Source organism: Chiloscyllium plagiosum, chromosome 12, assembly GCF_004010195.1.
Source record: "Chiloscyllium plagiosum isolate BGI_BamShark_2017 chromosome 12, ASM401019v2, whole genome shotgun sequence".
Classification (NCBI taxonomy): Eukaryota; Metazoa; Chordata; class Chondrichthyes; order Orectolobiformes; family Hemiscylliidae; genus Chiloscyllium; species Chiloscyllium plagiosum.
This window is the reverse complement of record NC_057721.1, coordinates 618831-645270: the sequence shown is the minus strand read 5'-3', so window position 1 is coordinate 645270 and position 26440 is coordinate 618831. Positions and strand designations below refer to the sequence as shown.

Here is a 26440-nt window from a genome sequence, read left to right as displayed (position 1 = left end):
GGGGAAAGCATTCAATGGAGACCACGTGGATGGAACTGAAAAACAGCAAAAAGATTTTAACTATAATAGGTGTTGTGCATGGAACCCTAATAGCTCTGAAGTGCTAGATTGTCTAAGTACAGAAATTAGCCAAGTAGAAAAGCCGGAGTAGTATTAATGGGGGATTTTAACTTTACCTTTCTGACAGGTGCTCGTCTACCTCTTGCAATCTGTTAGTGAATTTCTGAGATGTGTCTGGTATAGTTTCCTAGAGCAGTATGTACTAGATGCAAAAAGGGGGCAAGCAATGTTGGATTTAGTAATGAGTAATGACCTAGGTTTAATTAGTAATCTAATTGTGCCTGTACATGATCTAATTTAATGTAGTGTTTGAAAGTGAAAAGCATGAATCAGCTACTAAAGTTTTAAATTTAGGTAAGACTAACTTTGAGATGAGACAGAGACTATCCATAATAAACTGGGAAAATTTGTTAATGGGTAAATCAACTGAAGAACAGTGAAATATGTTAACAGAAACATTTAACCCAAACAAAACCAGTTTGTACCCATGACAGGGTAAAGCTCATCTTCACAGAAAAAAACTGCCATGGACCACTAAGGAGATAAGGGACTGCACAAACTGATTGAAAGGACTTGCAAAATGCAAAGAAAAGCACAGATTTTGCTGAAAGGGAATGATATTATGACCTGATTAGAGCTACATAGCAGCATATAAGAGCTAATAAAAGGGATTATGAAAGGAAGAAGAGCTACATAAAAAGAAAGCGGTGGTCAGGAGCAATGTTGGTCCACTAAAGACTGAAAATAGGGATATTGTCAATAACAGTTGGGGAAAATGGCAGACATGATGACTCCTTACTTTGCCTCTGTACATACAGTAGCAAAGGAGGATAGCTTGCTAGAATTTGCAAGGACGTTAATAGTAGACTGAGGATAGGGATTGAATACAATTAACATAAGTTAAACATTGGTAATGAGGAAATTAATGGAATTAAGAGTGACAAATCCCTAGGATCTGACTATTTCTATTTGAGGGAGGTTGGGGAGCCCATTACAGACAGCCTAACAATAACTTTGCAGAGTTTCTAACATACAGGAATTGTCTGTTTTGGATTGGAAAACTATAATTCAATGTGATCATGACTGATCTGTGTTCTAATGTGGTGCTGGAAAAGCACAGCAGGTCAGGCAGCATCTGAGGAGCAGGAGAATCGACATTTCAGGCATAAGCCCCTCATCAGAAATTAGGCTTGTCGGCAGGGGACTGAGAGATAAATGGGAGGGGGAGTGGGGCTGGGGGGAAGGTAGCTGAGAATGCAGTAGATAGATGAAGGTGGGGGAGAAGGCGAAAGGTTGGAGAAGCAGGTAGAGTGGATACGGCATGGTGGTAGAGTGGATACGGCACGGTGGCACAGTGGTTAGCACTGCTGCCTCACAGCGCCTGAGACCCGGGTTCAACTCCCACCTCAGGCGACTGACTGTGTGGAGTTTGCACGTTCTCCCCGTGTCTGCGTGGGTTTCCTCCGGGTGCTCCGGTTTCCTCCCACAGTCCAAAGATGTGCAGGTCAGGTGAATTGGCCGTAGTGTTAGGTAAGGGGTAAATATAGGGGTATGGGTGGGTTGCGCTTCGGCGGGTCGGTGTTGGCTTGTTGGGCCGAAGGGCCTGTTTCCACGCTGTAATGTAATCTTAAAAAAAAATGGAAAAGACAGGCCAAGAGGGCAGTTCCGAGTTAGAGGTTTGAGACTGGTATAAGCTGGGGGATGGGAAATGAGAAAACTGGTGAAATCTACATTAAACCCATGTGGTTGCATGGTCCCAAGATGGAAGATGTGGTGTTCTTCCACCAGGTGCCAGGTGGTTAGAGTTTGGTGATGGAGGAAGCCCAGGACCTGCATGTCCTTGGTAAAGTGGGAGGGGGAGTTGAACTGTTCAGCCACGGGGCGGTGGTGTTGGGTGGTGCATGTGTCCCAGAGATGTTCTCTGAAATGATTCGCAAGTTGGCATCTTGCCTCCCTGATGTAGAGGAGACCACATCAGGTCAATGGATACAGTGGATGATTTTGGTGGAAGTACAGGTAAATTTCCGTCAGATGTGAAAGGATCCTTTGAGGCCTTGGACAGAGGTGAGGGAGGAAGCATGGGTGCAGGTTTTGCACTTCTTGCAATGGCAGAAGAAGGTGCCAGGAATGGGGTGTGGGCGGGTCAGGAGGTGGATCTGACAAGGGAGTCATGGAGGGAATGGTCTGACCAAAATGCTGGTAGGGGTGGGGAGGGAAATATATTCCTAGTGGTGGGGTCTTTTTGTAGGTGGCGGAAGATGATTCAATGTATACGGAGGTTGGTGGGATGGAAGGTGGGGACCAGGGGGAGTCTGACCTTGTTGCGTTGGAACGGTTGGGGTTCAAGGGCGGACGGGTAGGAAATGGAGGAGATGCATTGGAAGGCATCATCAACCGTGTGGGAGAAGAAATTGTGGTCTTTGAAGAAGGTGGCCATCTGGGATTTTCTATGGTAGAACTGGTCCTCCTGGGAAGAGATGCAGTGGAGGCAGAGGAGTTGGGAATAAGGGATAGAATTTTTACAGGAGGCAAGGTTGGAGGAGGTGAGGTCCAGGTAACTATGGGAGTGGGTGGCTGTGTAGTAAATATCCACGGTTAGTTGGTCACCAGAGATGGAGACTGAGAGGTCCAGGAAGGGGACGGTGGTGTTTGAGATGGTCCAGGTGTATTTGAGGTCAGGGTGTAAGGTCATGATTTGGAGATGCCGGTGTTGGACTGGGGTGCGCAAAGTTAAAAATCACACAACACCAGGTTATAGTCCAACAGCAGCGCTCCAAAAGCTAGTGTGCTTCCAATTTAAACCTGTTGGACTATAATCTGGTGTTGTGTGATTTTTAACTTTAAGGGTGTAAGGCGTTAGTGAAGTTGATGAACTGTTCAACCTCCTGGTGGGAGCACGAGGTAGCGCCAATACAATCATCGATGTAGCAGAGGAAAAAAATGGGGTATGGTGCTGGTACAGCAGTGGAAGTTGGATTGTTCCATGTACCCAACAGAGGCAGGCATAGCTGGGGCCCATGCAGGTGCCCATGGCTACCCCTTTGGTTTCAAGGAAGTAGGAGGATTGAAAGGAGGAGTTGTAAAGGGTGAGGATCAGTTCAGTCAGTTGGATGAGGGATCCTTCTACATTTGACATACATTTACCTGTACTTCCAACAATTTCAGCTACTGTATCTGTTGCATCCAATGTGATCTCTACATCGGGGTGACAGGATGCCAACTTGCAGATTGTTTCAGAGAACATCTCAGGGATGCCCATACCAACCAACCCCACTGCCTTGTGGTGGAACACTTCAACTTCCCCTCTCGCTCCACCAAGGACTTGCAGGTGGCACCAAACCCTACCTCCACCCGACGCCTGGAAGAAGAATACCTCATCGTCTGCCTTGGGACGTTGCAACCACACTGGTTTAATGTGGATTTCACCAGTTTCCTCATTTCCCCATTTCACCTCAATCCCAAGTCTCCAACTCGGCACCGCCCTCTTGACTTGTCCATTGTTTTTCCCATCTATCCATTCCATCCTTTTCTCTGACCTATCACCACCTCCCCCACCTTCATCTCCCTATCGCATTCTCAGCTACCTTCCCCTCAGCCCCACCCCTCCTCCCATTTATCTCTCAGCCCCCCAGCCCATAAGCCTCAATCCTGATGAGGGGCTTATGCCCAAAACGTTGATTCTCCTGCTTCTCGGATGCTGCCTGACCTACTGTGCTTTTCCAGCACCACTCTTTACTCTGACCTCCAGCATCTGCAGTCCTCATTTTCTCCCTGATCTGTGGTCTAACTCTGTATATCTGCCTTTAGCGTATATCCCTTCATACGTTTGCTTAACAAAATTTCTGCTATCTCAGATTTAATATTAATAACTGATCCAACATCCACTGCCTTTGTGAAAGAGAGTTTCAAAGATCTATCTGTGTGTGTAGAAATGCATCCTTATTCCCAACTAGTGAAAGTAGTTTATCCTTATCTTGCTTGTCTTTCCATGTTAATATCTTTAAGACTTATCAGATCCCTCCTTAACCTTCTAAAGTTGAAATGAAACAGGTATAATTTGTATAATCTCTCCTCATAACTTCACCTCTGAAGTCCAGGTACATTTCTTATAAATCTATAGTGTACTCCCTCCAAGGCTAACATATCCTTCTTGAGATGTATTATCCAGATTTGCTCACAGTTCTCCAAGTGAGGCTTACCTAAGCCTTTGCAAAACTGCAGCATGAATTCTGCATCCTTCAGTCCTCAGTAAAAGGTCTCACCTTCAGCCTACTATGCTCCCAGGTCAATTAATTCCATACATGTCGCCACATCCAACTTTTCTTCCACTGCCTACACCTTAGTGCTTTCGTATTCAATCTTGATTCTCACCCACCCTCCGAGGACCCCTTCTCCCGCCTCCAACATACTCCCTCCGTTTCTTCCTCTCCCTCTAGCCCAACCAGTATCCTTCCACCAACTCACTTGTTCGATTGGTGGAACTGGTCTTTATCCTCAACAACTTCTCCTTCGAATCCTCCTATATCCTTCAGATGAAAGGGATAGCCATGGGCACATGCATAGGTCTCAGCTATGCCTGCCTCTTCATAGAATATGTGGAACACTCCATCTTCCACAGTTACACTGGCACCATCCCCCACCTTTTTCTCCACTACATTGACTGTATTGGTGCCGCTTTATGCTCTCACAGGGAGGTTGAACAGTTCATCAACTTCACTAACATGTTCCACCCTGACCTTAAGTTCACCTGGACCATTTCGGACACCTTCTGGTCCTTGCTGGACCCCTCAGTCTCCATCTCCGGCAACCGACTCAACACTGACATCTATTTCAAGCCCATTGACTCCCACAGCTACCTAGACCACATCTCCTTCCACCCCCCCCCTGTAAAAACGTGATCTTTTCCTCCCAGTTCCTCTGCCTCCATTGCATCTGCTCCCAGGAGGACCAATTCAACTCCAGGACATTAAAGATGGCCTCCTATTTCAAGCACTGCAATTTCCTCTCCCGTGTGATCATCAATTCCCTGTAGTGCATTTCCTCCACTTTCTGCACCTCTGCCCTTGAACCTCACCTGTCCAACTGCCTTCCACTCCACTAATGTTTGGATACAGCGTATTACCCTCCTCCATTTCCACCACGGACAATAAGACCCCACCACCAGAGAGATATTTGATGGCTACCATACATCAAGAGCATTTCCGAACTGACAGCCAGACTACTGCGACCACTAGGACTCATAACAGCACACAAACCAACAGCCACTCTCGACAACAACTCACCAGAACGAAGGACCCAATACCCAGCATGAGCAAAACTAATGTAGTGTACAAAATCCCATGCACGGACTGTACAAAACACTACATAGGACAAACAGGAAGACAGCTAACTATCCGCATCCATGAACACCAACTAGCCACGAAACGACACGACCAACTATCCTTAGTAGCCACACACACAGACGACAAGCAACATGAATTCGACTGGGACAACACTACTATTATAGAACAAGTCAAACAGAGAACGGCCAGGGAATTCCTAGAGGCATGGCACTCATCCACAGATTCTATCAATAAGCACATCGATCAATATACCGACCACTGCATCGGACAGCTGGAACTGACAACCGGAAGCGGCAGATTCAAACCACTACAAATGGTGGAGGAAAGATCACAGAAGCGCTTCACAGGAGGCTCCCAAGCACTGAGGATGTCACCTAGACAGGGGACGAAACAAATTCCCAGCTCGGCGAACAGAATCACAACAACGAGCGCTTGAGCTACAAATCTTCTCACAAACTTCCCAAACAATCTTTGCAAATCCATTCACCTCATCTACTATGTCCATTGTTCTTGATGTGGTCTCCTCTACATGGGGAAGACAGGTTGCCAATTTGTGGAATGTTTCAGGGAACATCTCTGGGACACATGCACCAACAACCCCACTGCCCTGTGGCTAACCAGTTCAACTCTCCTTCCCACTCCACCAAGAACATACAAGTCCTGGGCCACCTTCACTGCCAAATGCAAGCCACCCAATGACGAGAGGAAGAATGTCACATCTTCTGCCTTGAGTTGAGACCCTTCAACCATGTGGAACCTTCTTTCCCCCCCCAATTCCTGATGAAGGGCTTCTACCTGAAACATCGACTCTCCTGCTCCTTGGATGCTGCCTGACCTGCTGTGCTTTTCCAGTGCCACACTTTTTGACTGATCTCCAGCATCTGCAGTTCTCACTTTCTCCCATTCTTCTGTTCCAGTCCACTAGATATAAAGGCCAACATTCCATTAACTTTCTTGATTATTTTCTGCCCCTGTTCATGTTATTTTAAATATCGATGCACCTGAACCACCAAGTCTCTTTGGATATCCACTGCACTTAACTTCATACTAGCTATAAAGTATCCTGATCTATCCTTTTTTGTACAAAATGGATAACCTCACATTTGCTTGCATTGAAATCTGTCTGTCAAGTTTTTGCCCATTCTCATGGACTGTCAATATCCCTTTGTAATTTTATGTTATCAATTACATGGTCTACAATGCCACCTTGTGGGTGGCACAGTGGTTAGCACTGCTGCCTCACAGCGCCAGAGACCCGGGTTCAATTCCCGCCTCAGCTGACTGACTGACTGAGTGGAGTTTGTACATTCTCCCAGTGTCTTGTTGGGCCAAAGGGCCTGTTTCCACACTAAGTAATCTAATCTAATATTATGTCGTCAGCAAATCTGGATGCAATTAATCAAGTCAATAAATATCGTGAATAATGGGGCTCTGTGGGAGATCCTGTGGGACACCACTGGTCACATCCTGTCCATTCAAGAATTTACACATTATCCCTACTTTCTAGCCACTCAACCCATTTCCCAGCTATGTTGCCTTCAATTCTGACAGGCTTCTACCTTAGTTAACAACCTCTTACGTGGAACTTCAAATATGTTCTGGAAATCCATATAAACAACATCCATATACATTTCTCTGTCCACTATCTCGGTCACCTCTTCAAAAAAAAATTCGGAGGTTTGTCAGGTATGGTCTACCTGTCACAAATCCATGCTGGCTCTGCTTGATTAACTGAAAATTTGAGGTGTTCAGCTACCTTATTCTTGATTTATAGACTCCAACAATTTCCCCACTACAGATATTATGCTAACTGGTCTGTACTTCCTTGGCTTTCCTCTTTCACCTTTACTAAAAGCACTTCAGAGCTTTGCGTGTAAATATTAAGTTGACAACTTACAATGCAGTATTGAACAGTCCTGCACTAATGAGGTGCTGTTTCTCTGATCAGATATTACTCTCTGGATAGAAAGATCTCTGGGTAGTGCTCAAAGAAGAGGTTGAGAGTTGTCATTTGTATCCTGTAAATATTTATCCCTAACACTCCATCAATAACACAGAGTAACTTTTGTTTTAATGTCATTGTTGCTACATGTCTGCAAATTGACTGTGTCCTACATTATAACAGTGACTACACTTCAAAAGTTTTTATTTGGCTGCTTTAATATGTTTGTATCAAAGCAAAACACAGTGAATGCTGGAAATATTTAATACATTGGGAATTTATGGAAGACATTATATAAATGCATGCTATGTTATTGAACTGGAGAAATGAGGAACATATGAATTAGGAGCAGGACAATGCCATTTGACTCCTCTTGTTTACACCACCATTCAACAAGAACAGGGCTGATCTGTCTATAGGCTCAACTCTCCATTTCCATCTACCCACAATAACCATTGACTTTGTTAGTCAAGAATCTGTTGGTGACCTCTGATTTAAAAGTATTCAATAAACCTCCAGCCACACCTCTCTGGGGAAGTGAGGTCCAAAGACTCATGACCCCCTGAGAGAAACATCTCTTTATCTCAGTTCTAAATGGAGACCCTGATTTTTGAACTGTGTCCCCTGATTCTATTCTCTCCCACAAGAGCAAACATACGTTCAGCATCCATCCTGTCAAGTGACTTCAGGATCTTGTATGTCTCCGGTATTCTTTTAAAGTTCAATAGATACAGGCTTAACATGTACAACCTTTTCTCATAATTCCCTCAACCCAGGTATCAGGAAATGCCAGTGCAGAGGATCCCTATCCAACATATATACTCTTTATCAGTAAATAGCAGATATTGATATTGTCAAGGTGACCAAGAATATCAGAATAAGTGTGTGCCCACAGCCTCCAAAGATGATTCAAGCTTGGTTGTTATTATTCCGATAATTATAAAACTCGAACCTGAGAGTGTGTTTCCTTCTTTTTCCATAGGATATTCCTGAGGGAATTGGAAAATTACATAGACTGTCCAGAGTTGGTGGGACGGTGTTTCTTGGATCGGGTATGTAAAGTCAATTTGAGTTGTGCTTTATTGCATCAATACTTCTAAACATTATCACTGTCAGGCGTAGGACTAGTTTCAGCTGGTTATAAGTTTTAGTACAGACAGCACAAGTTCACTACACTGTTTTGAAATTATACCCTCATCATAAATGTGTCTGCATCCAACCCATTTCCATTCCATCTCCCATTACCAACCTGACACTTATCTTCATATTCCTATCCTTCTTTCACTTTCACTCCCCTACACTCTCATCCTGTACTTCCTCTAGCTCTGTATCAGATGGAGCAGTTCAAGAAGGCAGCTTACCCCCAACTTTTCAAAGGCAATTAGATATGTTCAGAAAATACTAGCTTTGCCAGCAAACTTTCCTTCCCAGTTCCATGTAAAATAAAGTGCCCCTTCCCATTTCTGATCTCTCTTGCAGGCCTTCTTTCAACAGAATAGGCATCCTCACATTATATTCCAGCTGCCAGTACTTTTTACCCACTCATTTAACCTGTCCGTTTCCCTTTGTAGACTTATTGTATCCTCCTCACAACTTGTTTTCCTACCTATCTTTGTAGTCTCAGGAAATTTGAATGTGATAGAGTCAGTCCCTTCATGCAAGTCATATGAATTGTAAATATTTGAAACCCAACACTGATCCCTGTGGTACTCCTATTTACAGTTTGACATCTGAAAATTACCCACTTATCCCAACTGTCATATTCCCTTTCAGAATTGCATAATGACAATGCGAGATTGTATTAGGTCTTTCTAAATATCCTCCATTATCTCCTTATTTTTCAACTTCAGTATTTCCTTATTGATATTACCTGGCCAATGGTTTCCTCCTTTCTTTAATAATGGTGTTATGTGTGCAGTTTTCCAATCTGCTGGTATATTTTTGTGAACAGAGGGAATTTTAGAAAGTTACAATCTATGCATCTGTGATCTTCGAGGAGAAAGTGAGGTCTGCAGATGCTGGAGATCAGAGCTGAAAATGTGTTGCTGGAACAGCGCAGCAGGTCAGGCAGCATCCAGGGAACAGGAGAATCAACGTTTCGGGCATAAGCCTTCCTGAAGAAGGGCTTATGCCCGAAACGTCGATTCTCCTGTTCCCTGGATGCTGCCTGACCTGCTGCGCTGTTCCAGCAACACATTTTCAGTATCTGTGATCTATTCAATCACTCTTTTTAAGACCCCAGAATACAAACGTCTCTTGCAAAAGTATTTTGTCAACTACAAATAACCATTTCTGTTTGACTTGGAATCAGAAGAATCAGAATCCCTACAGTGTGGAAATAAGCTATTTGGCCCATCGAGTCTGCACAGGCCCTCTAAAGAGCTTTTCCCCCATTCTTTCCACCTTTTCTATAGCTAACTCACCTAGCATGTGCAGCCCTGGACACTACAGAGCAATTTAGATTAGATTAGATTAGATTACTTACAGTGTGGAAACAGGCCCTTCAACCCACAAGTCCACACCGACCCGCCGAAGCGCAATCCACCCAGACACATTCCTCTACATTTACCCCTTCGCCTAACACTACGGGCAATTTAGCATGGCCAATTCACCTAACCTGCACATTTTTGGACTGTGGGAGGAAACCGGAGCACCCGGAGGAAACCCACACAGACATGGGGAGAATGTGCAAACTCCACACAGTCAGTTGGCTGAGGCGGGAATTGAACCTGGGTCTCTGGCGCTGTGCTAACCACTGTGCCACTGTGCCGCCCACGGTCAATCCACTTGACCTGCACATTTTTGGACTGTGGGAGGAAACCAGAGTACCCAGAGGAAACCCATACAGACACAGGGAGAACATGCAGTCTCCACACACACTCACACAAGGTTGGAATTGAATCAGGTCACTGGTGCTGCGAAGTAACAGTGCTAACCACTGAGTCACTGTGTCCTTGTCCAGTGCAGATTTAAATCCCTGACAGTTGCACTGCCTTTTTATCAGCTACAATTAATTCTTGCTTAATCTCTCCTGGTATAACTACAGTTATGGTAAATATAAGCTTCCGTCAATGTTTTCTGACCCTTGGTAATCTTAATCCCTATCCCTACTGATTCTCATTCCAGATCTTCTGAACCAAGATACTTTCTCACTATTGTCTGTAAGGGCAATACTAATGTTATAAGACACCTGTAAAGTAAGATGTAACTGAAATCAATCTGCTGCTGAGTTTTAGGATTCTGTTCCAAGATTTTGTGTGTGTGTGTGTGTCTGGGAAGAATATTGCCAGTCATTAATCAAGTGGTGAACTAGTTGTAATGACTGTAAATAACCAAGTTGGGCATCTTTAAAGTTATGAAATTTTTTAGATGATTGTTTCTGTTTGTAGATGGAAGACCTTCAGATTTATGAGTGGTACTGTCGGAATAAACCCCGCTCAGAAAGCTTGTGGAGGCAGTGTTCAGACTGCATTTTCTTCCAGGTATTGATATCTTTTATAATTGACTTGTGCTCCTGCTGTTCCATGTGTTTATTAAATTGCTTGGATTTGAAGATGGTTAAGATGTGAGGCCTCATGTATTTTAGGATTGTGCTATCAACTAACTGCATTTTACTTGAGTCTGGGGGCCTGTCAGTTGCAGCTCTTGTCTTCAAAATTGCATTTGCCAAGCCTACTGTGCGTTTCACAAGCCTTGTCAAAAATACAACAGAGCCTGCCTATGTTGACTATACCTCGCTATTGAAGTGGCTTCATGTTCAGGATGATTATTATCATTAATTTGTGAAATGCTGGCATTGCTGGATTTTTTTGTCCATCACTAATTGCTCTTGGGAATATAAAGGTGGGCCAGTTTTCTCCACTGTAATCCATGTGCAATACATATGCACACAGTGCTACTGGATTTTGGTCCAGTAACACTGAACAGGTAAAGTATATCTTCAAGTTTGCTGTATTCCCATGGATCTGCTGCTCTTGTTCTCCTATGCGTTAAAAGATCTGCGTTTAGAGGTGTCTTACATAAAGTCTTGCAGTACATCTTGTAGATGATGTACTCTGCAATCGTGTTGTGCCATTATTGGAGAGAGTGGATATTTAAGATGACCTGTGGCATGCCGAATGACATTGTTTTCAAGTTTCCTGAGTATTGTTTGTGCTACACTTGAAGCAATTGAACAGAATTTCTTCTTACTGCTGATTCAGAGCTTGTAGTTGATAGACAGGATTTGTAAGGAAGGAGGTGAGTTACCACCACAAAATTCCCAGGCTCTGACCACTTGTTATACCCACAGTACTGTTAAGTTTCTGGGACTCCAAGGAAGTAGATAGTGAGGGATTTGTTGATCGTAATGCCCTTGAATGTCAAGGGAAGATAGTTAATAAATGCCAAATACTATGAATGCTGAAAATCTGAAAAAAACACAGAAATCTGTCTGGATGCTAAGCAAGTCCAGAACCATCTGTAGAAAGACAGACAGAGTTAACGTTTAAAGTCTGGTATGATGTTAGAAGAGAAATATGATGGAAAATATACTTTGTCTCTGTCAAAAGTATAAAAGAGTAGAGGAGCAGCAAGAAGGCAGGAGATGATTAAACTATCTATTGTGGCAATTATCTGACATTTGCATAGCATGAATATAACCATATATTATGAATTTACACAAGAGACTGCTAGAGAGCATGCATGGATCTAAGACTAGTCTAAGATTTGCTGTAGGTGTCTGGTAATCAGCTTTTGTGCATGTTTGATCTGAATTTTATCCCCTTGGCTTCTTATAGGTTTTTTTGCTCTGCTCTGTTTTTTTTCCCTTAGCTGTTTGTTTTCCCTATTGCTGGTTGTAAAAAAAATTGGTTGACGTGCATCTGTATTGATGATTTCTTTGCAGGGGTTTTCTGTTCAGAGATTCAATCTTACGGCAGTTGTTCAGCTCCGTGGATCCTTAATCTGTTCTGAGGTCTTAAACTATACCAATGATTTTTTTGGAAAGATGATTTTTAAAAAAAAATTCTTCTGTTCTCCAGACAATTTCAAGTCGTTTCTTCTGTCTCTGCCATGCTTTTCTGGGCAGAGTATGCATTTTTGGCAGTCTGATTTTAAGGCTACACTTGCGTGTTGTGTTCAAAAATATATTGGCTGAGGAGCTGCAAGTCAAACTGCTTCAAGCTTAAGTTTCTAAAGAGATTTTTTAAATGCATATTAATACATGGTAACTGGAGATCAGGTTTAGAGTTCATTATATCTTGAAGAGATGTTACCTACAAGAATTTCTCTCTTCCAAATCAAATTAATTCCTCCCACACTGCTAATTATGCCATGTGGGAAACAGTTCTGTTGCTTCATTTTAAGGTTACTCTAGGCTCCTAAAGTCCTGATGTAAAGGTCTTACATTAGCTCTTTGAAAGACATTTTTCTGCAGTACAAACAAAAGACATTGGTATTGAGGAGAAGGACAAGTAATGCTTCTTGGCCTTAACTATAGAGAGTACTATACATAGCCCTTTTCAAGGCTAATATGTCTGCACAGGCATTGTGGAGCCAGGTGACGTGGATTTTATATTTGGGAGTGGCGCTGGTGTAACCGCTTTTGTTGTCTGTGCAAAACAGAGTCGTTAGATCTGTTAAGACTAAGGAGAGGTGGCGAAAAAGGTTGCATTATGATTTGGGATCAGAAATGAAGTCCAAACTTTCTGATAGCTTGGGATATTGTGGACATTGCTGACTTGCTTCTTTGCGTTGGCAGAACCTCTTTCCCGCAGACAATGTGCAAACCATTAAATGATCTGCACTTTGATGAACTATGATTGAGCAGAACCAAATTGTTAGAGGGGAGAATGAAAATAGAGTTGATATAAGTTAAATATCCAGTACGGTGGCTCAGTGGTTAGCACTGCTGCCTCACAGTGCCAGGGATCGGAGTTTGATTCCAGCTTCGGGCAACTGTCTGTGTGGAGTTTGCACATTCTTTCAGTGTCTGCGTGGGATTCCTCCGGGTGCTCCGGTTTCCTCCCACAGTTAGTTGAATTGGCCATGCTAAATTGCTAAGTTCAGGGATGTGTAGGTTAGGTGCATTAGTCGGTGTAAATGTGGAATTATAGGGTAGGAGAATGGGTGGGGGGGAGCGGATTGCTCTTTGGAGGGTCGGTGGAGACTTGTTGGGCTGAAGGGCCTGTTTCCACAGTGTAGGGATTCTATTTTTTAACAATTCTATAAATATTTGGTATTATAGAGTGAATGTTGAAGACACTGAGTATATGAAAAAGATTAATCCTAAGCATGGTTTCCCATTATACCGCAACCACAGGTAAAGTGAGAAAAAGCCATGCATAGGTAAGTTCAGACCTGATTTGAAGAAGTTTAACGTTGAATAAAGCCCTTAGTGTACAAAATATGCATTATTTCAGTGCAGTTGATATTGTACAGAATTCTTATGACTTTTTTGTAATGGGATATTTGGATGCAGATTTCTAGTTGGAGTATTGTACTTTAGGTGTTAGTTTTGCAACTATGTTTATTAAACTTCCAATTTCTTACTCAACCCATTGTGTTTCAGGAATGCCAGAAAAAGTTGGAACACAAGCTGGGCTTAGATTCCTATTTGTTGAAACCAGTGCAGCGGATAACAAAGTACCAGTTACTGCTAAAGGTAAAGTAAACGATCAAAGAAAATTACAGCACAAGAACAGGCCCTTTGGCCCTCGAAGCCTGTGATGATCCAGATCATCTATCTAAACCTGTCACCTGTTTTCTAAGTGTTTGTATCCCTCTGTTCCCTGTCCATTCACATATCTGTCTAGATTCATCTTAAATTACGCTATTGTGCTCACCTCTACCACCTCCACTAGCAACGCGTTCCAGGTACTCTCCACCCTCTGTGTAAAGAACTTTCCATGCATATCTCCCTTAACATTTCCCCTCTCACCTTGAACTCGTGATCCCTAGTAATTGAGTCCGCCACTCTTGGGGGAAAAAGCTTCTTGCTACCCATCCTGTCTATACCTCTCATGATTTTGTAGACCTCAATCAGGTCCCCCCCCCTCAACCTCCATCTTGCTAATGAAAACAATCCAAATCTACACAGCCTCTTTTTATAGCTAGCACCCTCCATACCAGGCAACATCCTGGTGAACCCCTTCTGAACCCTGTCCAAAGCATCCACATCCTTTTGGTAATGTGATGATCAGAACTGTACGCAGTATTCCAAATGTGGTCAAACCAAAGTCCATACCACTGTAATACAACCTGTCAACTCTTGTACTCAATATCTGTCCGATAGGGAAAGCATGCCATTTGCCTTCTTGACCACTCTATCACCCTGCGTTGCCACCTTCAGGGAACAATGGACCTGAACACTCCGATCTCTCTGTACATCAATTTTCCCCAGGACTTTTCCATTTACTGTATAGTACACTCTTGAATTGGATCTTCCAAGATGCATCACCTCGATTGAACTTCACCTGCCATTTTTCTGCCCAATTCTGCATTCTCTGACAGTCCCCTTCACTATCTGCTACTCCACCAATGGTAGTGTCATCTGCAAGTTTGCAGATCAGACCACTTTTACCTTCCTCCAGATCATTTGTGTATATCACAAACAACAGTGGTCCTAGCACGGATCCCTGTGGAACACCACTGGTCACAGTTCTCCATTTTGAGAGGCTCCCTTTTACCACTACTCTGTGTCCTGCTGCCCAGTTAGTTCTCTATCCATCATTTTCTCTATCAGGGGAACCTTACCAAATGCCTTACTGAAGTCCACTTGTATGAGATTTACAGTCCTTCCCTCATCAATCAACTTTCTCACTTCCTCAAATAATTCTATTAAGTTGGTAAGACATGACCTTCACTGCATGTTCCAAATGTAAGTAGATCCTATCCATCAGTATCTTCTCCAGCAGCTTCCCTACCACTGATGTCAGGCTCACCAGTCTTTAATTACATAGATTATCGCTGCTGCCCTCCTTAAACAAGGCAACAACATTAGCAATTCTCCAGTCCTCTGGGATGTCACTAGTGTTCAAAGATGCTGCAAAGATATCAGTTAAGGCCTCAGCTATTTCCTCTCAATTTTCTCAGTAACCTGGGATAGATCCCATCTGGACCTGAGGACTTTTCCATCTTAATGCCTTTTAGAATACCCAATGCTTCCTCCCTCCCTTATGCTGATTTGACCTGGAGTATTCAAACATCTATCCCTAACGTCAATATCCGCCATATCCTTGGTGAATACCAATGCAAAGTACTTATTCCGATATCACCCATTTTCTGTGTCTCCACGCATAATTTTCCTCCTTTGTCCTTGAGTGAGTCAGCCCTTTCTCTAGTTACCCTCTTGCTGTTTATATACGAATAAAAGGCTTTGGGATTTTCCTTAACCCTGTTTGTTAAAGATATTTCATAACTCCTTTTAGCCCTCTTAATTCCTCATTTCAGATTGGTCCTTCTTTCCTGATATTCTTCCAAAGCTTCACCTGTTTTCAGTCACCTAGACCTTATGTATACTTCCTTTTTCCTCTAGGCTAGTCTCACAATTTCACCTGTCATTCATGTATCCCTAAACTTGCCATTTCTATCCCTCATCTTCACAGGGACATGTCTGTCCTGCACGCTCATCAACCTCTCTTTAAAAGTCTCCCACATATCGAATGTGGATTTCCCTTCAAACAGCTGCTCCTAATCTACATTCCCCAGCTACTGCCAAATTTTGGCTCAGTTGGCCTTCCCCCAGTTTAGCACTGTTCCTCTAGGACCACACTCGTCTTTGTCCAGGAGTGTTCTAAAACTTATGGAATTGTGATTACTATTCACAAAGTAATCCCCCACTGAAACTTCAACCACCTGCCCAGGCTCATTTCCCCAACACCAGGTCTAGTATGGCCTGTTCCCGAGTTGGACTATTTACATACTGCTGTATAAAACACTCTTGGATGCTCCTTACAAATTCTGCTCCATCTAGACCTCTAACACTAAATGAATCTCAGTCATTGTTGGGAAAAGTAAAATCTCTGATCACCATCACTCTGTTTTTCCCATGTCTTTCTATGATCTCTCTCCATTTTGTACCTCTATCTCACACTCACTGTTGGGAGGCCTGTAGTACAGCCTCAACATTGTTACTGCACCCTTCCTATTTCTGAGCTCTGCCCATGTTGCCTCACTGCTCAAATCCTCCATTGTGCTCTCCTTCAGCACAGCTATCCTGTCTGATCAGTAATGCAACTCCTCCACCCATTTTACCTCCCACTCTATCCCGGCTGAAGCATTTCTATCCTGGGATTATAGAATTGCCAATCATGCCCTTCCCTCAACCAAGTCTCAGTAATAGCAATGGCATCATATTCCCAGGTACGAATCCAAACCCTAAGTTCCTTTGCCTGACCTACTACACCTCATGTTAAAACACATGCACCTCAGACCACCTGTCCCTTGCGTTCATCATCTGCTCCCTGCTTGCTCTTCCCCTTAGTCATGTTGACTTCATTATTTAGTTCCTTACAGGCTTTAGTTACTACCTCCATCCTGTCCACTAACCTCCTCATTTGATTCCCATTCTGCTGCCACATTAGTTTAAACCCTCCCCAGTGGCATTAGCAAAAGCACCCCCAAGACATCGGTTCCAGTCTGGCCCAGGTATAGACTATTCAATTTGTAATAGTCCCACGTCCCCCAAAACTGCTCCCAACGTCCCAAAAATCTGAACCCCTCTCTGCTGCATCATCTCTCAAGCCATGCATTCATCCTACATATTCTTTCATCCCTATTCGGACTACCATATGGCACTGGTAACAATCCTGAGTTTACTACCTCGGAGGTCCTACTTTTTAACTTGGTTCCTAATTCCCTAAATTCTGCTTGTAGGATCTCATCCCATTTTTACTTATATCAGCGGTGCCTATATGCACCATGACAGCTGGCTGTTCACCCTTTCCCTTCAGAATGTTCTGCAGCCGATCTGAGATATCCCTGACCCATGCACCTGGGAGGCAACATACCATTCGGGAATCTTGTTTTCGACCACAGAACTGCCTAACTGCTCCCCTTATGATTGAATCCCCTATGACTATAGTCCTTCCACTCTTTTTTTCCCCACGCTTCTGTACAGCAGAGCCACTTACGGTGCCACGAACGTGCCTCCTGCTGCCTTCCCCTGGTGAGCCATCTCTGTTTATTATTGCAACAATAATCAAAAGATAAAAAGCTTTGAAAAATGAAAACGGTGCTGATATTAAAATAGAGTTAGCAACGTTTATTCAACATTTATACCTAGTTCCTGATGAAGGGCTTATGCCTGAAATGTTGACTCTCCTGCTTCTCAGATGCTGCCTGACCTGCTGTGCTTTTCCAGTGCCACACTTCTGAGTCTGACTCTCCAGAATCTACAAAAACACACACCATGCGTTAGAAAACAGCATAAATGAAGTGGCTGGAAAGTGAGGACAAAGGCACCCGTTTTGTTTTGAGAGGGTGAGGTGAGGGCAGAAGTGCAGGAAATGATCTGACAAAGTTGAGGCCCTGTCACCTATAGTTTTCAGTGCGTGCAGGGGGGAGTCCAAGGTTGAGGAAGAAGGAAGACATTCAGAAGCATTATTGGTGATGCAAAGTTCTTCATTGTACATAACTAACTTCCAAAATCAGAAGTGTCATTACTTTTAATAGTTTATCCATTAAGATGTGGACTTTAATAGGATGAACCCAGGAGTCTCTTTATTCAAACATTGATAGTTGTTCACTTCTTATTCAAAATTGTGGGTTTGAGGAATTGATGAATATGCCTGAATTAACAGGAGTTATTGAAGTACAGCAAAAACTCTGAAGGAGCTGAGGATCTGCAGGAAGCACTGGCAGCTATCTTGGGAATTCTGAAAGCTGTGAATGACTCTATGCACCAGGTCGCCATCACAGGATATGAGGTATGAGACAAGCTGATCTCACTGAGAGCTATGGGTGATATGATGCCTCACACCATCACATTATGGCATTGAATCTCTTTCTTTAACACAGTGTGCATGAGGTGCTGTGACTACATTGCCAAACAGTTTCTTTAGTAACTAGTACATCAGACTAAATACCAGCTGTTAGCAATATTTTGTCAAGGCTAACAATGCTTCATGTGAGACAAGTTATTTAACAGCCACTGATATCATTGATAGTGAAGTCTTGAAAGGTGAGGCCATGAGAAGAAAGGCTGTTGCTCGCACTCACAGAAAATCTGGAGTGAAATGTAATGTGTTAATTGCCCATCTAATCAACCAAGAGTGTTGTGAATTCTTTACGCAGGTATTTAGTGAGTTTAGTCTTAGCTGGCATGTTGAGTGTGTAAATTGGTGAAACAGAAGGGTGAGGTAGTTGAGCTGTTGCTTGGAAAGATGCAGCAAAAAGAATCTTTGGCCCTTTGGGGAATGCCTTGAGAATTCAAGCTCAGAACTATACCAGGAACCTAGGAATGTGATGGATTTGGAAAGAGCATGGGGAGGGGCAAGAGCAAACCTGGCAGAAAATAGTTGCAGTCGAAGATTGTGGTGGATGAAGAGCTTATGATCAAAATGTCGATTCTCCAGCTTTTCGGATGCTGCCTGACCAGCTGTGCTTTGCCACCACCACAATCTTCGATTCTCATCTCCATCATCTGCAGTGCTCACTTTCTCCCAGAGAATAGTTGTACACATGGGCAATAGGAATGGTAGATTTAAGAGATGAGGGGCCAAAAGAATGGATTTAGAACAAACCAACATGGATCCTGGGAACCATCATGAGTGGCACGGGTGACTCAGTGGTTAGCATTGCTGCCTCACAGCATTAGGGACCTGAGTTCGATTCTAGCCTCTGGCAATTGTCTTTGTGGAATTTGCACATTCTCCCAGAGTCTGCATGGGTTTGTTCCGGGTGCTCTGGTTTCCTCCCACAATCCAAAGATATGCAGGTTAGGTGAATTGGCCATGCTAAAAAAGCCCATAGTGTTCAGGATTGTGTAGGTTAGGTGCATTAGTCAGGGGAAATGTAGAGTAATAGGGTAGGGGAATGGGTCTGGATGGGTTACTCTTTGGAGGGTCGGTGTGGACTTGTTGGGCCAATGGCCTGTTTCCACACTGTGGGGATTCTATAATCAATGAATTATCCATGTTAAATGGATATAGAGTTGTGCATTTTACGAAGTTAGAGCATCTTCAGTAATTAGAGGAAATGAAGTACATCTTTTCTGAGTGCAATCAGTTTTGAATCAGCATAAGATTGCTAATTTGTGTTGCAATATTGGTGGTCGCATTGAAGAATGACAGGTATGCAGAGGGCATCAGAAATTCTGGACAGATTTCCTTATTATGATCTAGTCTGCTGGCTGTGATGTACATTGTACACCTTCACCCTACTGACTGTAATTTACCCTGTATATGAATCAGTTTGCAATCTATGATTCACATTCTACAGGTACCATCTGACAATGTGATTTTTGCTGTATTTGTTCTATCTGAATTTTGGTTTGTTCTGTACCTTGGTCACTCTGTAGCTTTGGTTTACATTCCATGTGCATTGCTGTACTGGTTGTGATATATAATATATATCATTGAGTATAACAACTATTTAATTTGCACTGTGTACGGGTTTTGGTTCCTAGTTTTCATTTGGACTGTATCGGTCAGTCTTGTAGCTGTGATTTGTATTGTACGAGTTAGTCTGCTTAAAATGTTTTACATTGTACATGGTTTTGTTTGCTAGCTGTGCTTTAAGTGAGCAAGCACAGTGAGAGCAGTTCATCACTAAGTGCAGATGGATGCAGTCTGAGCTTCGGAATTTGGTGAATGAGGGAATTTAGTAAGTGAGGGTGGGGGTGCTTTTCAATCCTTTATGTAAAAGGAGTGAACTATGAGAAGAAACCAGCAGGATGTGAAAGCTGAAGCCTGTAAGTGTTGATTAGGTGTGATATTCCTAAACTGAAATTGAACACGTTAAAGATGGCCGAATAGGTGAAGTATGTGGGGACTGCTGGGCACCAATGTGATCTACAGGAACCATGTCTAAAGTAAGTTTCTACAGCTTGACTTGAACTGGAGACTGAGCTATGAACATTGATTCATCCGGGGTGTGGGAGGTATTCTGTTCTAGAAGGCTGTCATATGCCTTATGCTAGGCACTTCTGATTTAGTCCACAGTGAAGGATGGGAAGATGTGATGACAGGTAAGGGGACCAAGAAACTAAAAGTGAAGCTGCCTCAACTGTTGCAAATTTCTGAAATGTTTGGAATTCTTGCAGCTTGTATGGATCTGAGAATAGGCTGCAAGGTGTATGAGTGAACTGACCATGGCATCAAGGTACGTTGTCATTCAAGTGGGGAGAATATAGGAACTTATTGGTAGGAAGGAAAAGTATAGACCGGGGGTGTAGATATACTTCTCTGCACTGGAGAGTGAAAGTATAGAACGATGCATTCCTGTCTAATGCCAGGATTTTGGTCATCTGCTTTGACCTGGAGAAGCATTGCAGTGGGTGGGAAGGATATTACTATCGTTATGATCCAAATCTGTGTATTAATGCTTGAATCAAAGGCAAATTGGCATAAGGTAAATTAAAGCTGAATGCACAATTTAAACATTGGTATTGGAGAAGTGAGTTTTGATTCATGGGGCCCTGGTATCAATATTCAGGAAAGTTTGCAAACACTGTGGCACACCACTAGAAACTTATTGCCAGCCAGAAAAAGACCACTATCTCTGCTTAGCTGTGTTACTCAGGTGTTAGAGAAGGTTTTAAATTAAATACTGCAAGGAAGTGATCACATGAGATGTTACGCATTAAATCAAAGGAAAAGGACAAAGTAGTGGTTTAGGTAATGATGACTGATGTGTGGCAGGAAAGGACAGAATTTACAAAATTGAGTGTTCCAGCATCTTGGAGCTCCCTACCTAACAGCCACTTTGTGAGAAAGAAAGGAGTTTTGCATCTCTTAGCGGAGATTTTGATCAGGAATGTGGAGAAATACTTCCATTTTAATAGTTCTTCCTAGCCCATAATTGGGACAAACTACACCCCTTTTCAAAGCAGTAAGCTGCCGTTTTCTGAAATTTAAAGGCTCTGCCAGCCACCTCGAAGCTATTGCCAAAATATAAGTGCATGAGAGAAGTGTGATGTTAGAGTGCCAAGTGAGTCTAGATCCAGGCTGTAAGGTGGCAAGTCATCTGATTCAGTGCTTGGAGTAGGTCAGGATGAGTGGGAGAAATTGAGTCCACGTACTGTTGGATTGGGTTCAGCAGTAAGGGTGGGGGTGAGAGGTTGGGTCTTGCAGGAAGGAAAGGGGTGTTAGTGGTGGGTGCAATGTGCTGTTGGGTTAGGTCTGGCAGGGTGGGGGTCATTCTGGATTCAGCAGGGTGGAGTGAATAATAGAGTGTGAGGCAGCTGGAGTGTAGGATTCCATGGGGATGGTGGCGGGGGTGATGTCTGGCAGAATTGTGGTGAGGTAAGTATGTGGGTCAAAAAGTGTAGTGCTGGAAAAGCACAGCCGGTCAGGCAACATCTGAGGAGCAGGAGAGTTGACATTTCAAGCACAAGATTTTCATCAGGAATGTGGCATTCCTAATGAAGAGTTTATGCTCTAAACATCGACTTTACTGCTCCTCGGATGCTGTGCTTTTCCAGCACCACCTATTTTGACTCTGATTTCCAGCATCTGCAGTCCTCACAGTCTCCTGTGAGGTAAGTATGTGGTCAGTTTAATAGTTACACGGGAGTTCGACTTGTATAATCAATAGTGTAACTTCCCCAAGTAATTATTTTACTTAATCATTCAAAGTCTCAGACTTAAATAAAGACTTGGACGATTCCAGTCTGTAAGGAACTACCCAGCAGAAATTTTAATTTCATGGGGATTTCCTTTAATGTGTGCTACAATGGAGATGAAATTCTAAACTATAGCCTGGTCATTGGATAATTCGAACCAGTGTTTCTGATGCCTCTGAATGTGATGGGGAATTCTTGTAATGGGCCATTAGAGTTATTGATAGGTGGCTATTGTTCCTCTATTTATATTACTTTATTCACATCGCAAGTATCGCAAATTTCATTGCTTCAATCAAAGAACCTATTCTTATCTCAAAAAGAAGAGTTGAAGATGTGGGTATACTGACCTTTGAGAGAGTTAAAAGCTAGCAGAACTACCTGACAGCACCAAGTGTCCTTAATAAGGTAACAATGTAATACTTGGTCAAAAGCTAGATTAGAGGTGGAAAGAGGTCAAGGTGAGGGTGATAGGTCAGTAATAAGGTAACAATGTAATACTTGGTCAAAAGCTAGATTAGTTGGGTTGTCTGGAAACAACAAAACAGATTTGAATTAGGCCAATCATTTTAAATTATACCCTGAAAAATACCAAATTCCAATCAAGTTTGAATTGAGTATATTGACTATCTTAAAAGCCAATGACACAATCCAATGCTTTGGGGGTATAAGACCAAGAAAACCTGAACAGTTGGAGGAGAACCGCCATGCCACCAGCATGTGGAGACTGCCTGAAAAATTGTTCTCTTAAAAGGTACCTTTATCGATCCATGAGCTATAAAGCATAAAGGTTAGATCTCACGGAATACAGGGAGAACCAGCCATTTGGATACAGAACTGGCTCAAAGGCAGAAGACAGAGGGTGGTGGTGGAGGGTTGTTTTTCAGACTGGAGGCCTGTGACCAGTGGAGCGCCACAAGGATCAGTGTTGGGTCCTCTACTTTTTGTCATTTACATAAATGATTTGGATGCGAGCATAAGAGGTACAGTTAGTAAGTTTGCAGATGACACCAAAATTGGAGGTGTAGTGGACAGCGAAGGAGATTATATCAGAAACCAACGGGATCTTGACCAAATGGGTCAATGGGCTGAGAAGTAGCAGATAGAGTTTAATTTAGATAAATGTGAGGTGCTGCATTTTGGGAAAGCAAATCTTAGCAGGACTTATACACTTAATGGTAAGGTCTTAGGGAGTGTTGCTGAACAAAGAGACGTTGGAGTGCAGGTTCATAGCTCCTTGAAAGTGGAGTCACTTTCAAGATAGGATAGTGAAGAAGGTGCGTGGTATGCTTTCCTTTATTGGTCAGAGTATTGGGTATTGGAGTTGGAAGGTCATGTTGCGCCTGTACAGGACATTGGTTAAGTCATTTTTGGAATATTGCATGCAGTTCTGGTTTCCTTCCTATCAGAAAGATGTTATGAAACTTGAAAGGGTTCAGGAAAGATTTACAAAGATGTTGCCAGGGTTGGAGGATTTGAGCTACAGGGAGAGGCTGAACAGGCTGGGGCTGTTTTCCCTGGAGCGTCGGAGACTGAGGTGTGACCTTATAGAGGTTTACAAAATCATGAGGGGCATGGATAGGATAAATAGACAAAGTCTTTTCCTTGGGGTGGGGGATTCCGGAACTAGAGGGCTTGGGTTTAGAGTGAGAGGGCAAAGATATAAAAGAGACCTAAGGGGCAACTTTTTCACGCAGAGGGTGGTACGTGTATGGAATGAGCTGCCAGAGGATGTGGTGGAGGCTAGTACAATTGCAACATTTAAGAGGCATGTGGATGGGTATATGAATAGGAAGGGTTTGGAGGGAATTGGGCCGGATGCTGGCAGGTGGGACTAGATTGGGTTAGGATATCTGGTCAGCATGGACGGGTTGGACCGAAGGGTCTGTTACCATGCTGTACATCTCTATGAATCTAAAAGATGACGCAGAAAGGTCCAAATAGAAGATTCGACAGCTGGCTGATTTTGAAATCTTAAATTTTGGGTAAATCTTAATTGGGGGGTTTTAATCTGAGTAGTATTATAGAAGAAAAGATAAAAGTTAAGTTAGAAGAAGGAGTTGTAAATAGTTGTTAACTATTTTCTGTTATACTTTAAGAAATATACTTAATTTTTACTTTAAATAGTTCTTGGCCTCTTGAATTTTCAGTTTACTGCATTGGGTAAATCCTTTCCATGTTGCTGGTATAAATTAAGCAGGAGGGTTTACCCTGTGTCATAACAATTGATTGACAAGCTGCTTACACATGAAGGTCAGTTTTATGAAGTTCAAATAAAGGATTAAATCTGTCGTGTAATCAAACTCATTTGAAGCCACGGTCAATAAAGGGGTGGCATGGGGACTTAATGGTTAGCACTGCTGCCTCACAGCACCACCAACCCAGGTTCAATTCTACCCTTGGACGACTGTCTGGAGTTTACATATTCTCCCTGTGTCTGCATGGGTTTCCTCTGGTTTCCTCCTACAGTCCAAAGATGTACAGGTTGGGTGGGTTGGCCCTGCTACATTGTCCGTAGTGTCTAGGAATATGCAGGCTAGGATTAGCCATCGGAAATGCAGAGTTACAGGGATAGGTAAGGGGGAAATGGGTCTGGGTGGGATGCTGTTCAGAGAGTCAGTGTGGACTTGATGGGCTGAATGGCCTGTTTCCACACTGTAGGGATTCTGTGAATTTGTGAACCACGTAAGTGGTTTTAAGCTTCACTTGAACAATAATTGATATTAATTAATTGAAACTTCAGGCAGGGAGCTTCACTTGAACTTAGTTTATACAGGAAGATTAAAAGTTTGAGGATATTAAGTTACTCACATGAACTGGATCATAAAAATTGTATTTGAATAATTTTTCTTCTCTAACAGGGGAATTTAAATGAACTTGGTAAGCTTTTAATGCAAGGTTCATTCAACGTCTGGATAGACCACAAGAAGGGGCATGCAAAAGTCAAAGATTTAGCACGATTCAAACCAATGCAGAGACACCTGTTCCTCCATGAGAAAGCATTGCTTTTTTGCAAGAGAAGAGAAGAAAGTGGGGAAGGGTATGAGAAAGCCCCCTCCTACAGTTATAAGCAGTCTTTGCATGTAAGTAATGTCTACTTAATATGAATAAAGCAATCTTGGTAAAGTTTCTTTTCCTTTGAATCTATCACTGATTAAGATATCATAACTGAGTTTAAATTGATGCTGCTGTCAAATCTGCTTAACCTTTCATCACACAGAACCGTACTCTTTTGTAAATTTTAGTTTTGTCTGCAAACAAATGATCCTAAACATTGAAATGCTATTATTCTCAATTAAACTCCTTATTATAATGGAACATATCAATCTGAAATTAAACTGATTACGAGTTTCAAATTTGCAATTATCATTATTTTGCATTTTGTATTTCTTTCTAATACATTTACATCGAACCTTTATAACCTCAAAGTCCTAAAGCAATGTGCAGTGAAAGAAGTAATCTCAAAATTTAGCTATTTTAGTAATGTAATAAATAACAGCCATTGTGCACGTGATGGGGGTCATGAAAACAGCAATATGATAATGATCAAATAATTTAATCATTCTGTGTTGAGAGGTGAACATGAGGCAGGACATAAGAGAATGCATTTTCTTTCATAGTGGCAAGGCTTCTTAGCACCATCTGAGAGGACGGAGGACACCGTAGTATAATATCTCGTTTATAAAAAGGCAGCATTGATAGTGCACTGTTCCTTTAGTATTGCTGTAAAATATTAGCTTTGACTATATATTTAAGTTTAGCTTGGGCTTGACTTGAAAGTAAGGAGATGGTAAGTGTGGAGTTGACATTCCCATCCAAGCAGATCAAAGGTAACCACAGGATCTGACAAGTGCTAAAGTAGGCTGTTAAGACTACTTTGGTTCTCCAAGACTTATCCCAGTAGTTTCTTTAAGTTTTAGACCTTCTGATGCTCGCTCCTCATATCCCATCCCCCTGCCAATTCATACCAACCTGTTCCCACACCCACCTTCACAGCCAACCTGATGACAACCTTTGCTAACTCATGCCTCCTTACTCACCACTTTATATCTTTATCTGCTAACTCACCTCATGAACCATAGCGATTGAACTAAAACAAAGGGCTACATATCTCTCCCAGTCATGAAAGCTATTTAAAAATATTTAAAATCTCTTCAAATACTTAATATCCTATGAAAACTGCCTTTTATTCATAACCTCACAAAGACAACTAATTCTTTAATAAACTGGACTGCAGCAGTTCGAGAAGTAATTTGCCATGTTCTTCTCAAGTTTGCTTAGGGATGAGTAAGAAAAATTGACCCAGTCAGTGAAATCCACATCCCCAGATGAGTT

The 26440-nt window shown here is 42.6% G+C and overlaps 1 protein-coding gene across 7 annotated transcripts in view; it reads left to right on the top strand.

Annotated features, from left to right (window-relative positions):
* The window catches only part of mcf2la (mcf.2 cell line derived transforming sequence-like a), a 235019-nt gene that overhangs the window by 176405 nt on the left and 32174 nt on the right, over positions 1-26440 (top strand). For all 7 annotated transcript variants that reach the window (XM_043700234.1, XM_043700236.1, XM_043700233.1 and 4 more), the window contains 5 exons: positions 8327-8396; positions 10734-10826; positions 13895-13987; positions 18126-18251; positions 24967-25188. In XM_043700234.1, the coding sequence (XP_043556169.1) occupies positions 8327-8396; positions 10734-10826; positions 13895-13987; positions 18126-18251; positions 24967-25188 (604 nt within the window). The remainder of the gene's footprint in view (positions 1-8326; positions 8397-10733; positions 10827-13894; positions 13988-18125; positions 18252-24966; positions 25189-26440) is intronic.